Source organism: Gambusia affinis, linkage group LG11 (genome assembly GCF_019740435.1).
Source record: "Gambusia affinis linkage group LG11, SWU_Gaff_1.0, whole genome shotgun sequence".
Lineage (NCBI taxonomy): Eukaryota > Metazoa > Chordata > Actinopteri > Cyprinodontiformes > Poeciliidae > Gambusia > Gambusia affinis.
Genome location: NC_057878.1, coordinates 24,579,538 through 24,593,749, shown reverse-complemented (window position 1 = coordinate 24,593,749; position 14,212 = coordinate 24,579,538). Strand labels below are relative to the sequence as shown.

Here is a 14,212-nt window from a genome sequence, read left to right as displayed (position 1 = left end):
ATTCTCCAGCTTTTAAGCTACGTCTTTGGAACATTGTCTGCTATATTTATACATCATCATTCCAGTCTTTGCACTTGCTCATGGCAGTATGTTGCTTCAATCCATCAGGAAAGATGCCAAGCAAAACAACGACAAAAGAAGAAATGTTAGGCTTAAAAACCGACTCTGTTTGAATGTTTCTTTTTTCTCAATGACATTACTCACAAATGTTATTTATCTACCTGATAGAGGATCTCATTGATGTAAATTCAGCTGATCATATAAGGGTTTTTTTTTAACAGTAATTTGACAGGAAAGGTGGAGGAGACAGAAGGAGAAGACATGCTGAAAAAGGAGCTAAAGTCCAAAGAAAAACTTCAATGTTTTCAAACTTTTGTCCAATATGAAAAGGACTGTCTTCATGAATGGAAAATATAAAGAAATATCCATACTACATGCTAACCAGACACCTGCATTTATACCCTGACATGGGGTTTTATATGGAAACACAGAATCAGAGGAAATGTACCTCAAAGCTGTGGTAAGGTCATGAATCAAGCCGCGGTGCTTTTAACATGGACTTGCTTGCAGAAGCGGAATGCTGTGTCGATATTAGCGGAGCCTGTTGAGACTTTGATTGCAGCTTGTGGTGCATATAAACTTAGGAATGAACAACAGTATTCAGTTTTTCCAGACTCCTGGTGATTTCAAGAGGAAGCAAATCATTTACCAGCTCTGTTTCCCTACGTAATCCAAGATAAACACTGCTCCAATAATCTTAATAATGTACTTTTCTAGCACAAGTCACAAACAAAACGTAGCCTTCAGACCGGCACTCATCACACAATTTTGTTTAAAATCTCTGGGCAATATAAGACTTTTATGGGAAACCTCTTAAATAAGAAAATACAGCACACCAGGGTGCCCTCTAAATAAAAAGAAAATTGGCTCTTGAAATGAAAATGGTGGTTTCCCCAACGGTTCTTCTTTCATTCAGTTTTTAAGTGTGAGTTTTGCTAATGAAAAACCTGCTTTTAATGAGATCAGAAAGGATGAGGCTCCTGAAGGCACATGTTGAGGTTTTGCAGTAAGGAGACAACAAGGAAGATGGCGAGAGAGGCAGACTCAAAAAGAGAGCAGTGGGGGAAGGAGATGCGATGCCAGCCATACTGGAAAGGAAAACAGTGCCACCTACAGACCACAGACTTATTGTTTACTCTAACAACTGGCATTTCCATTAATGTACATCTATTGTTAGGACTCATTTGAGAGTTTAACTAGATGAAAAGCCTCATATGTTCCAAAAAATATTTGCAGAAAATCTTTTTCCATCCAAGATAGATGCAAAAACTTCTACATATCATTTTCCATGGTCTGAACATGACCTTTTTAGGACTTGGACCTTCAATTTTCCTCTACTGTTTTGCCCCCTGCTGCTTTCATTCAGGGTTCCCAGGCTGATCCTGTTGTGATTTTACTAAAACAGGAGTTTTTTCCAAACGACATGACACATTTATCAACTTCACGACAATATCAAATGTCCTGATCCGGACCTCTCTCACGCTTGTATTACATTGGACCGTTTTCCCAAAAGATTATGAACGTTACATGTTGGTTAAGATAAACGCAAAAGAGAAACTGCCTTGCGTGCAACATAAAGTGTTACCTTAAAAGGACAACATGATTAAAATGTTTCTACTTTAATGTAATTTGCATTCATTAAACTTCAGGTAAGAAAAAGAAGTTACCCTTCAGTTTGGACAATGATTTGATTATTTAAAGCCATTGTCTATAATTTACTCACAATCTGTTGTAGGACTATGTGGTTACATCAATAGTTACTAATGCTCACCAGTATGGTGTCACTCAGTGTTTTTCGTTTTGGTCACAGTTCTTAGCCAATTGTACATCATGATTTAACTCAATCAGTGGAAATATATTATAGTAAAACCTTTAGAAGATAATAAAGTATGAAATTTTATTTCATATGAAATTTGAGAAATTTTATATCTCTAAATTCAAACAAAAAAACAAATAATAAATTAGCTGACACACAAGCTTAAGTATGCAAGTACAAATATATACCAAATGGAACAAAATGGCAAGAATTGAGTACAAAGCCAGGGTACAAATTGGCAAAAGGGTCAGTAGCCTGCATTTAAAATAGGGCTGTAGTGCAACTAATCTTCTACGTTGAAATAGTACCAAAAAAAAAAGTAAGTAACACTATTAGCAGTCCCTAGATAGAGCTTTCCAGAATATTTGGAACATTAGTAAGTGTGCCTTTGTTAGAATTTTCTCATGTGATCTCTGATAGTGTCATTTGAGTTATCTACCAAGAATATGGAAGAGCAATGCAGAATCTCCTTTATCCTCAGAGATCTGAACCCATACCAAGAATGTTTCATTACTAGATATTTCTATGTTGAATCTAGTTGTACTATTTCAACTTGCAAATTATAGACAATGGCTTTAAATAATCAAATCATTGTCCAAACTGAAGGGTAACTTCTTCTTCATACCTGAAGTTTTATTAATGCAAATTACATTAAAGTAGAAACATTTTAACCATGTTGTCCTTTTAAGGTATCACTGAACTTTAAGGCTGAACTTTAGCCCAGAAGAATATAAACTGAAAAGAAACCTGTGTTTTGCATCTGTATTAAAATCCCTTATCATCCATAGTCTGTTAGCCCAAACATTTTCACAGGCTCAGATGATTTGCCTCATCTTGGTTTGTAAAAGAAATCAAAAAGGAACAGTAAGCATTTGAAAATAACTCCAAAAAGCACACAAACTTGTATAACTCGACATGTTTAAGGTAATAAAAACAAACAAGGAATCATCTGAGACTAGATTTAATGTCTGCAAACAAATATGACCATTTTTGAGCAAGACACACTGACATGTTACACATGCACCACATTTAAATGTTAGTATTTGAGAAAAAGTAGCAGACCTCCACTGAAAACAACATATGTGACAAATTCCCAGAGAAGGAAGCTTCCTGGCTAATAAATAAAAAGTTAAAAACACTTCTATCAATATTTTATAGATTGTCAATGATACAGAAAAGAACTTGTAGTATATTTTCTTACACAGTCACAAGTTGGTCAGGATCCTGTTTATTCTCGGTACACTGACATGTAGTAATAATATCTATTATGTAAACATCTCTCCAGGTACTAGTATTACAGTGTGAATCATGTTCCTTTAATTTGCTCTTTCATTCACAAATGTAGACCAATTTAAGAAAGTGCAAAATGTTTATGTAAAGGGATTGCTTTGTATAGATGCAACACCATCTAGTGGCACAAATTGGTAATTGCAATTAACTTAGCCACCACTAGCAGAATACAACAGCTGAAAAGGCCTAGTAAAAGACACCACATTTGGTTAATCATGGCGGGTTAAGCCTCTATCTACAGCACTCTACACCAAACCAATGCAAGAATGTTGGTGATAATGATTTGTAGTTGTATGAATAATGAGCTTTAGCCCAAAATTATATAAATTGAAAAGAAACCTGGGCTTTGCATTAATTTTTTCTTTCAGGGATACGATATCAAATGGTAATCCAAAAACTAATCTGCTTTCCCAACTTGAATTGTTAAGTGTACCGTTGCACCTGTAGTATTAACATGAAGAAGCAAAAGGAGGTTAACTTCATAAACACATATATAGGAAAACAAATGTGCAATACCACCATCAAACAGCAGAACATTTCAACAAGTGTGTTCAGCTGGTATTTAATAAAACATAATTTAGATCTCCACAACATGAAAATGTAACAGGGTTCAGGCTTTATAATCTTAATTAACGAGTGGGGAACATACCAGTATTCTTTTTACTGTCATTTTAGAGATGAAATTATATAAGATGTTTTGCTACCTTGAGCCATTACAGCTGCCTGTAGCAACACTTTACAAAAGATAAAACTTTAAATATTTAATAGATAATTGGATAAAGTCATGGTTTACATGAATGTAAAAGAGCAATTAAAGGAGCTGAATCACACTTCTACAAATGAGAACTTTACTCTTGATTCAGGCTAATTCATACCGTAGTTTTTACACCTAACCTGAACTAGAGCCACGACACATTTTTGTGATTTGAAAGAAAATATTTGTTGTAAGACACAGTTTTCACAAGTTCAGACATGGCTAAGGCTCCTTTGATAACTTAAAAAAGAAAATAATTGTAAAAATTTTTACAGTGACAGAAGTTTAATCCAGAACTTTTAACTTTCAAACATTTAGAAAATAAATGTCTATTTTTTTTAAAGTAAAAAGCAAACAACAGCTTGTCTTTGGGACTTACTAAGATTTTTTATTCTTTTTTTTTTTTTACCCGCATGGATTATGGTGGACAAACGTCAGTTTCGGTGCAGCAGGAAGTTCTTGATGGGTTCTGGTAGCGGTAACGAAGCTATGTGGTTCAGACGACTTTTGCCCATCGCTCTGCGGATCCGGATGCGGCACAGATGTGTGAGCCTATGAGGGTTTTCTGTGAAGGAAAAATAAAAACAAAGGCGGCTAAGTGGCTGCACAAAAGAGTCAAAGAATAAAGGTTTAGAAGTTATTCATAATGTGGCGTCGCGTGGCGTAAAGGTTAGAGTCCTCGTCGCGGTTGTCCAGAATTTGTTCTTTAAAAGTCTTAGTAATGACCCTCTAATAATATTATTTAATCTGATAGTGCACTATTAAGACACTCTCTGCCCTAATGAGAATTCGCTGACTTTAGCAAACTGAATACTTAAAGTGGCTCCAACTGAAGACTGCCTGACCTACTTTTTGACTAATTCAGCTAATATTTATTTGACTTCTTGGAGACCATCAGAAATCATTGAACGCTCATTCCAAGATGGTCAGTTGATCTTAAAATATAAATAAATACAACAGGATGGTAAAAGTATTATCTCATATTGCATGATCTATTTCTCATGTTTACACCTATGTAATAAGTTTCTATAGATGAACTAACACAACAGCAGCTAAAACCCTTGCTGAATGAGCTCTCCATTAATGTCTACACACTTGCAAATTATTTCCACTCACTCTTTGCTTCCAGGAACACCCTGAGCGCCTCCGGATCCACCTTCCTTCGGTTTGGTGCCTCCAGTGCCACCTGCTCCCATGGGACCAGCGCTGGGTCCGCGCCATGGTCCAGCAGCAGGTGGACGAAGCTCACCTCGCATCCGTGTCGCAGCACTGCGTCGAGCAGGCAGGAGGCGAGGCCCCGAGTCAGGGCCTCTTGGCAGACGGGCCCCGTGTAGTTGAAGTCGGGCTGCGCGCCGGCTTGGAGCAGCAAACGGAAACATTCAAGATGATGGTAGGCAGCGCTGATGTAGAGAGGACACACCACCAGGGTACTAAGGGTTCGAGCACTGAGGAGGAGCCGGGGACCCAGCTGGTGGTCCATGTCAACATCGGCATTGAATCTAGAAAGATACAAGAAAAGTTGCATGGTTTCATGAATGCAATTTAGGGCAACGAGAACAGAAAGAAAACTAAAGCTGATGTTTTAAAAAGCCACATATTTCATATCTTCAATATTATCATTAATCTATGATAAGGGAGCTGCCACTGTCCTGTCACTGATATAAATTAAGTATAAAAAAATGATTTTGTGTATTTTAAAATAGTGTATGATACAGTAGAAATAACTGTTTTGTTTTGTTTGTATGAAATATAAGTTTAAAAATTACAACAATATCTCAAATTCCAACTGAGCAGGCATAGCATCAATTAGAAAAGAAACAAAAACTCCAAAGCTTCTGAAGTAAACAGCACAGGTTGGAGAATTTATCTACAGGTCAACTGTTACATAGAACATGTGGAGGAATATGCTCTGGTCAGATCCAAATAAAACTGAACTTTTATGCTTATACAAAATGCAAAGTGTGATGAAAAACTAACATTTCCAGACATCCTAAACACACCATTCACACTGTTAGACATCATGCTTTGGGGAAGCTGGTCAGAGCTGACGAGAGGATGGATGGAACTAAATGTACAGAAAAAAATGAAAGAAACCCAGAAGTTACAAAATTCTGGAGAAAGTAAGCCTTCAGTAAACCCACATCTTCCACCTCTAAGGATCTTTGATGAGGGACGCGTTTGTAGAAATGGCTGTCAATGCTAGCTTGTTCACTCTCTGTGTTGATATGCTCTGGCTGTTAACTGGTTTTCTATGAGGTTCCAATTATTCATTAATGCATAACCCTACAGACAGAGCCGTTTTCCTGTTTCACAGACTAAGCACTCTGCTTTGTATTTGGAATTGACTGGTGTAACACAGCAGCGTGCTACGTTGGGATCAGGTTTCTCTCACTCGGCAGCACGTCTGAAGGAGACCTGAGCCTTGGCTGACCAGGTCACATCACACACACACAAACACAGGCCGACAGAGAGCAGCAGACAGGACACACGCTCTTCTATTGTTCAGTCACAGAAAAGCACTAGTTACCAAATTTTAGGATATTCCAATTTTTATATGTCCAATTCCACAAAACTGCCCACATTATCTACACTGATGACTGGTTTTGACTTGACTTGCTGTCTGATCCAGATACAGTTCAAAGTCTATATGTGATTTTAAAAAAAGCTGGTTTAAGTTAAATTATACTCATGTGTTAAAAGGGCCCAATCAAAGTCCAGACTAATAAACAAGCAAGTGTTACAAAGCAAGTCTTATCATGAACTATTTTCCAAATGATAATGAAGCAACATTTCAATGCAAAGCTGGTCTATAAGGCATTGAATCAGGGGGCTGAATACAAATAAAAACAACACACTAACTTTCATTTAGGATTTTTTTTTAAAGAACATCCACAATGTAATAAAATACATTGAAATTATTGTTGTAATGAGAAAATAAGAAAACGATGTCAAGAGGAAATATAATTAAAAATATAATTAGTAAATTAGAGTAATTCAGCACAGTACAGTAAAAATAAAGTAAGAACAAATTTTATTTGTAGGATATAACACATCTATAAATCTGCTGGAAGTCAAAGTAAGAGGTTTGTATGTTGCTTCGTCTCACCTGATGAGCTCCTGCAGGATGTCAACCCTCCCGACCCGCGCCGCATGGTACAGCGGGGTGCTGCGGTGGTGGCGGCTCCCGTTAGGATCGGCGCCGGCTTCCAGGAGGATCCGAACGCAGTCCAGGTGGCCATTAACCACCGCTACGTAGAGCGCAGTTTGACCTTTGACATCGACCAGGTCCACTTCGGCTCCCTGTGCGATCAGGTAGGCCACGCAAGCACCGTGTCCGGCTGTTGCTGCGATCCGCAGGGGCGTACAGGGCAGACAACCGCAGCACCACACCGACTTCTCATTAATACGCCTGAAACCACAAAATTTGAGTCTTATGATTGTTTTTAAAATGATACCACTCAATGTAACACCAGAAAATGTGCTATAAGAAGAATAACACGTCACATCTGATATTCTCTAAAACAAAAACATAGACAACACACAGCTTTTGCCTTTTCTCTGTGATCTTTCAATTGTTTTCTCTAGGAATTTGCAAAACCTGATAACTAGATTAGGTGTGTTGTTAGATCAGTCCAGCAGTCAGCTGGCCTCACCGTCTGAAGTCATCTTCCTGCAGCAGGTTCCTCAGGGTGTCCAGGTCGCCCACGTATGCGGCGTTGTGGAGCCGCATGTCATCCTGCTCCAGTGGTTTGTCACAGAACTGCTCCTGGAGCCATTCCTTCAGGTTACGACCTGACAGACAAGCAGACAGACAGAGGAAACGGAATGAGAGAACACCTGTGGGGATGTGTGTGTTCTGACACCCAGACTTTTCATTCAGTTCTGCTCAAAAACTGTATTTCTGTCACTGTCTTTCTGACTGTGCAGTGAAACTGACATGAGCGCATTTATTTCTGTGCACAAACAATCATTTGTGGTATTGAGAGTTTATATCTCACACTCAATCATAAAATTTTTATCTCACACGCTCTAGGCCTACTCGTAATGTAATTTGGCACAATATAAGAAAAACTGCTTTGATATTACTGATAAAATAATATTAAACACACAACTGTTACAGTTCTTTTTATGTGGCCCTCTGGAGTTCAGAGGGCCACATAAAACGATGTGGCCCCTGCACCTTGAGTTTGTCTGAAAACATGTGGGATATGGAAAGCCAGCAGAGGCAATGTTATGATTTGGGCAAGACTGAGCTGAAAACTATCAGTTTGAGAAGTCAGATCTCCATTCATGTCTTTGTGGGATATGCCAGACAAGCAAGTCAGATCCATGAAGGCCCCACCTCATAAACCAACAGAACTTAAAGGTTCTGCTGCTCTGGATACCACAGCATGCCTCCATGCACCAAAAAGGAGACTAAAAAAACACCGTTAGGTAGGTGGTTATAATCTTATGCTATCTCGACATACTTAAACATGTTACGAAATGATCAATGCAGCTCTATAATAATTCCTGTCATTCATCTATTATTAAAAGCCTCTAAGTAATACGCCATGAAGAGTGTATGTAAACGTGACTGCAGCATCAAAACCTTAAAGAAGCAGTGTGTGTGTGTAATGAGTCAGACCGCCGTCAGTTTACCTGCAGCAGTGCTGGGCAGGTTGGACACAGTGATGAGCGGGGGGAAAATGATATTGGGCGGCTCGTCAACATCAGAGGCTGGACCGTCCGCCATGCTTCCGGAGAGTTCACGCAGGCAAACCGAACCCCTTTACTTTCACTTCACTTATTAAAAACTAAAAGAATAAGTGAGCCAGCAGTGCAGAGGACAAGAGAGAGCAGGACGTAAACAAACGGAAGCCTGTTGATGATGGAGGATCGGGCTCGGATCGCTGCGCTCCTTCCTGGTTGCGCTCAGCTGCGACATTTAAAGGGAAACGCATCTTTTTCAAATACAAACGAGTCATAGCTAAATAACATGCCATCATGGCGGCTGTTAACGGCCTGTGATTTCCTGTACAGATGAGTAATAGAGGACACTCACTTATAGTTATTATCATAGTTTACAGCCATTGGAAACTCTAAATTCAGTCGGTCTGGTCATTTGAAGATTACTTAAGCCTAAAGAAAAACAATATTTTTTTACATATTCTATTGTTCTGTAACAGCACTATGTGAACATAATAGTTCACAGTTCTACGTGAACACAGTGCTGTATCCACCCATATATGAGGAAAGTTGAGTGGAAGGAAAAACGTGGAAGAAAAAATTTAAAAGTCCACTCAAGTCATGCTGGAGTCATTTCTTTAAAAGTGCACCATGTACAAGAACAAGAGACTGCACAATACAAGCACATTAACAACAGAAGAAAAATAAAATTACATATTTATTACAAAATAACATAAGATATAACAACTGTGAAACTCAGTTGGATAACTTTAAAAAACGTACAAGATGTGGATATTTATTTATAGACAGCAACAAACTATGTACAAGAAAAAAAAGATAGACATTCAGGTGTATTAGTTAAGTTGGTTCAATTCGATTTATTTATATAGCATCAATTCACAGCTAATGCAATTTCAAAACAATTTAAAAGAAAAGCAGTTCCACAATTTATTTCCAACATTACAGAAATACACAATAAGTGAAATTCATACCAATAAATTAGAGGCATGTTGACAGATCATAATCATTGACACATAGAGATTGAGTCCCTGATTTTGAATGAATCATCTTTGAGCAAAACATTTGTGACAGAGGACGGCTAATTGCATTCAGTTGGTGACTTAACACATACTGAGCTAGTATGTGGCCATGGTGGGAAGTAAAAACTCCCTTTCAGCAGAGTATTTTGATCTAGTTTCTTGCCCAAATATCTTTTTACACTTGAAATAAGACAAAACTTTTTTACATGCAACTTTTCTGCAAAATATAGGAGCTTATTATAACTCCTAATATTTTTTTAGAAGTATTAGTTCCATTGGCAGATTATTTCACTTATAACAAGACATTTTCCCATGGAACTCAAACTTTTTTATTAATGTTAAGGAATTATTAACTTAAAACAAACTCACATGTTGCAGAAAAGTTACTTGCACATTAGTTTTCTCTTAATTTAACTGTACTTAGATTTTTGCACATTTTCTGTTTTTTGCAGTGCAAGAAAAATCTCCTAAGCCAACTGGTGATATAAGAAGGTTGAAACCAAACACTGAGAAAAACCCCCACAGAGCAGAGATGCATAGAAAAAAAAATAGATGCATAGGATGAAAAACAGAGTACATGTAGTTTAGTCACAGCTGTAAATCTTTCAAAGGCTCTGTCCAGGAAAGAGACGAGGTCGTAATCAGTATTATTTGGCCCATTTAATGCTCTATGGAAAAGGATCAGAAAGCAAAAGAGAAGACTGTACTTCCTGTTCAGTCTTCAGGTTCTTCAGTACTCGCACCAAGATGCTGTATGCCATCAATAAATCTTGTGAGTGTAATCTCATCTGCAGTTAGGGTAGCAACATCTGATGCTGGGAAGTAAAAAAGCTGAACAAGCTGATAAAATAAAGCTGACTGTGTTCTGGAAACTGTTCTGTTGCACATAGAGATGAGAAAGAGAATTTGACAGAAAACTAAGAGCATCTTCTTTACTTCTCTGTTTCATTAACATCTTAAGCAGTCACAAAGTCCCATGTCTAAGGCTTTGAGACTTCTACGGAAGAGGATTAGGGCCACCAAAAAAAAAAAAAAAAAGAATTCTGACTTTAAAGTCAGAATTCTGAGATTAAAGTCACAATTCTGAGATTAAAGTCAGAATTCTGAGATTAAAGTCACAATTCTGAGAATAAAGTCAGAAAGTGACAATTCTGAGATTAAAGTCAGAATTCTGACTTTAATCTCAGCAAACCACTGAGATAAATTAATCACAACTAGAGAAAACACGAACCAATGGTAACAAGTGCTTGTTGACCAACTGTTTTTTTTTCTATTATCTGTCCAGTTTTTTTTGTTTTGTTTTGTTTCGCTTTTTTTGCAGCAACAACTTTGAGCCAAAATCTATACTGCCTTTTTAAAGGAGGAGGACAAAAATATGTATGTTTTTATGCAAAAATATAAACATTAAATAACCTGTTAGGTTTAAGGAGCCTTTTAGCATCCATTAAATCCTTGTGAAAGTGGTCAGAGCCAGAGCTAAAAATATAGAATTAAAAAAAGAAGGATTTTTAAAAGGTTGAGGTTAACTTTACAAGGAAGTTGGTCTAATTGTAAGTGTAAAATAAACGCACTTGAAGTGCAGTGCTCACCATCTTTGTTATAGTGAGTACAGATGGAGGCATGCAGCTGTAGTTTTATGCAGCCTGATGACAGACACTGGACCGTGGTGGAGCTCTAAAAATAAACGCCCCAGTCAGTGGAGCCATGTGGCCCCATAACTGGACAGGCTGCCTGCCGGGATCCGGCTTTGTGTAGAAAAGGGGGCGGAAAAGAAATGCTGAGCTGAAAGATTACTGTTTGAATGATTCCTCATTGTTTTCATTGACTGTACTCCACACAAACAGGACAAGACTTTGGGATAATGATGCAGTGGCATGGCAACTGGCTTTCAATCTAGAAGAAAAGATCTGCAGTAATGCAGCCTGGTCAGATTATCACACTGCTTTCGGGAAACTGAGGCTACTATTCACTCTACAATTCATTGTAAACAGGATGAAAACAGATTCATTCTGATTTGTGCCAGTCTACTACAGTGTTGTTCCAGCCCTTTACGTAGCCATCGTCTGATGACTACTGTCACAAAGCTCTACTCATCTCAAACTAGTTTCATAGTGGTTTGCTTGAGGATTCACATCTGGGTGTCTCTACCCAGTGAGATGTGCCTTGCTAACAAAAGGTAGATGCCCATAAGGAACAGATCATTTCAGTTGTTTGAAGCTGTTCTCTCACGGTCAGGGTCCAGTTCAAATGCGGATCTAGATCTTGTGACCATTGATGAGACACTGAGTTTAGCTTCAGCAGATCAGAGCATCATCCAGATTACAGCAGACAAACGGTACATAATTCAGCCACAGTGACTCACTAAAATATATGACTGAAGACTTTTATCTCAGAATTTTGAGCAAAAAATAAATCCGAATTCTGAGATGAAAATTCAAAATTCAGATTCTATCGAATTTTGTTGAACTCTATACTTTTTTAGAATACCAACTGTAAGAATAACATTTTCTTTTTACAGGAGTTTGTACTATAATCTCATAATTCATCCTTTTGGGGGATGGGGAGCGTCTTCTGACATTAATTCTAGAATTCTGACTGTCAGAATTCTAACTATTTTTTCTACAGAATTTTGACTCATCTCATAATTCCAATTTTTTTCTTGAATTTGTTTTTCTTTTTTCCCCATAGAACTCCAACTTTGTTTTTCCTCAGAATTGTGACTTTAATACCATAATTCTGACTTTTCTGAGAATTCTGAGAAAAAAAAGTCATTCCTAATCCACAAAATCACCTTTTTCACATTGCAGCTGCTTTATTTTCTAATAGAGGGTAAAAACAAAACCGTTGTTGTTCAGCTGCTGAAAAAGAAAGTTTGAATGTTTATAAGACCTCAAAAGAAAATTACTTCCTTGCAATGTGACAGAAGGTAATAAAACCTTTACAAGAAATGTTCAAAATAACAGTCCTGTCATTCACCACTTCATTTGTGTTGACTTGAACAATCAAAGCCTCTCATTAAGGCAGCTCTGACTAACAGGCTGCAACGAACCTCCACTCCACTCTGTCGCAAATCATAAACAAGAGGCAAACATTTACTGCAATGTGATCGTTTATTTCACTCCACTACAAAATTATATAGTCATTTAAACTATGATACAATCTCAACATATACATTATGTACAGTTGAAAGGTAAACTGAGAGAATGTAACAAACAGTGTACAGTGAACGTAGTAATTATAAGAAATATGCAGGTCCCCACTTTATCGTTTTCCTTATGAGGTGCTCCGTGACTAAAACTCCTGGATGTTTCTGTTTTATTTTGGAAGAATGTCACAAAATGGTGCCATAAAAACTAAGTCTGACCTGTTTGTGTAGTTTAACTGCTGAGTCTTCACCTAATAGCTGTTGTTGAATTATTGTGTCTATAAAGAGTTTATGTAAATTTAGTGTTTCCTTTTCCTGAGCAGTAACAGAAAATGTGTCTTTAATACAGTCACATGCTGTACGCTTAAATTTATAGGCATAAAAAGCTAAATCAGCACTATCCATTTGTCCTCTTACTATATGAATAATAGGCTATGGCATCAGTAAAAATTTTATAAGTAGTTCATGTTCACACCACAGTTGTCACAGATCTTTTCAGATAAATGGTCACATCGCCCGTTTGGTAAACATGTCAAAATCCTGAAGTCCATGGCATTATCTCACACTGAACCTTTTAGAAACATTCAACCAAATCAAATCCAGATTGGGGAAATTTATTCAGTGAAGAAAAATAAAGAAATTATGGAATTATTATTCTCCTAAAGATGATATTTATAATCAAACACTTGGTCTCCTTCTGTAACATTTCAGTAACTCAAAGTCTCAATCAAAAGCTGAACAAAGCACAGGGTTCCAGTTAAAGTTCCTGGCATGTTTAGCAAACTTCACATTTAGTCTAGTAACAGTAGGACAGAAAAGTATTTTTCCAAACTATTGGTTGGCATGTAGATTTTGACTAACAACTGTTATGGAAACTTTGTGACCCCAAAATGCCACCCCTTCCTGCAATGTACTCAAAAAAAGGCTGGAATTTTTCAAATTTCCAACATAAAATGTGACTGAATTAACTCAGTGGATTCAGCTGGATTTCATTTATTAGTCTAATCAGCATATTCAGGTAAGTATTCACATTTTGCACAATTTAGGAGGTTTTTGTACTGCAGAACCATTGGGTGACTGCAAATTAGATTATATATTATGTTGACATTGCCTTTTCTTTCAGGACATACATCACAATGCAAAAACACTAATGTAACCATAATGAATCCACATATAGAGTAAAACTAAATATTTTTGTTAACAATATCAAGGACAGCTGAATTGTTTCACTTACTTCTATTAGCATTGTACATTTTGCTCCTGTTATGGCTGTAACAGGAGCAAAATGTAATCCTTCTAGTTTCTTTTTAAATTCATATATCAGGTCTCTTCTGTGCTCACAGCTACATTCAGTGTGTTTATTTACTGGAAGTGGCAAAACCAGGATGTGCTGGTGTTCATTCAAGACAGAAAGTGGAGTTTCTTTAGCTGCCAAGTTT

At 37.3% G+C, this 14,212-nt stretch overlaps 1 protein-coding gene across 1 annotated transcript; it reads right to left on the bottom strand.

The window, feature by feature from the left end:
* Nucleotides 1-2,821: 2,821 nt before the first annotated feature.
* On the bottom strand, nt 2,822-8,846 carry asb1 (ankyrin repeat and SOCS box containing 1). The gene is made up of 5 exons (XM_044132268.1): nt 8,562-8,846; nt 7,574-7,712; nt 7,027-7,329; nt 5,037-5,419; nt 2,822-4,485 (listed from the first exon to the last, which is right to left on the bottom strand). The coding sequence occupies exons 1-5, from the start codon at nt 8,653-8,655 to the stop codon at nt 4,355-4,357; spliced, it is 1,050 nt and encodes a 349-aa protein (XP_043988203.1). The 5' UTR covers nt 8,656-8,846; the 3' UTR covers nt 2,822-4,354.
* Nucleotides 8,847-14,212: the final 5,366 nt, after the last annotated feature.

Bases quoted from the DNA above. Each gene is read 5' to 3' on its own strand.
- asb1 (XM_044132268.1), bottom strand. From the start codon at position 8,655: ATGGCGGACGGTCCAGCCTCTGATGTTGACGAGCCGCCCAATATCATT. The intron at 7,713-8,561 runs GTAAACTGACGG...CTTGTCTGTCAG, and splicing joins CCTGCCCAGCACTGCTGCAG to GTCGTAACCTGAAGGAATGG. The intron at 5,420-7,026 runs GTGAGACGAAGC...GTATCTTTCTAG, and splicing joins ATCCTGCAGGAGCTCATCAG to ATTCAATGCCGATGTTGACA.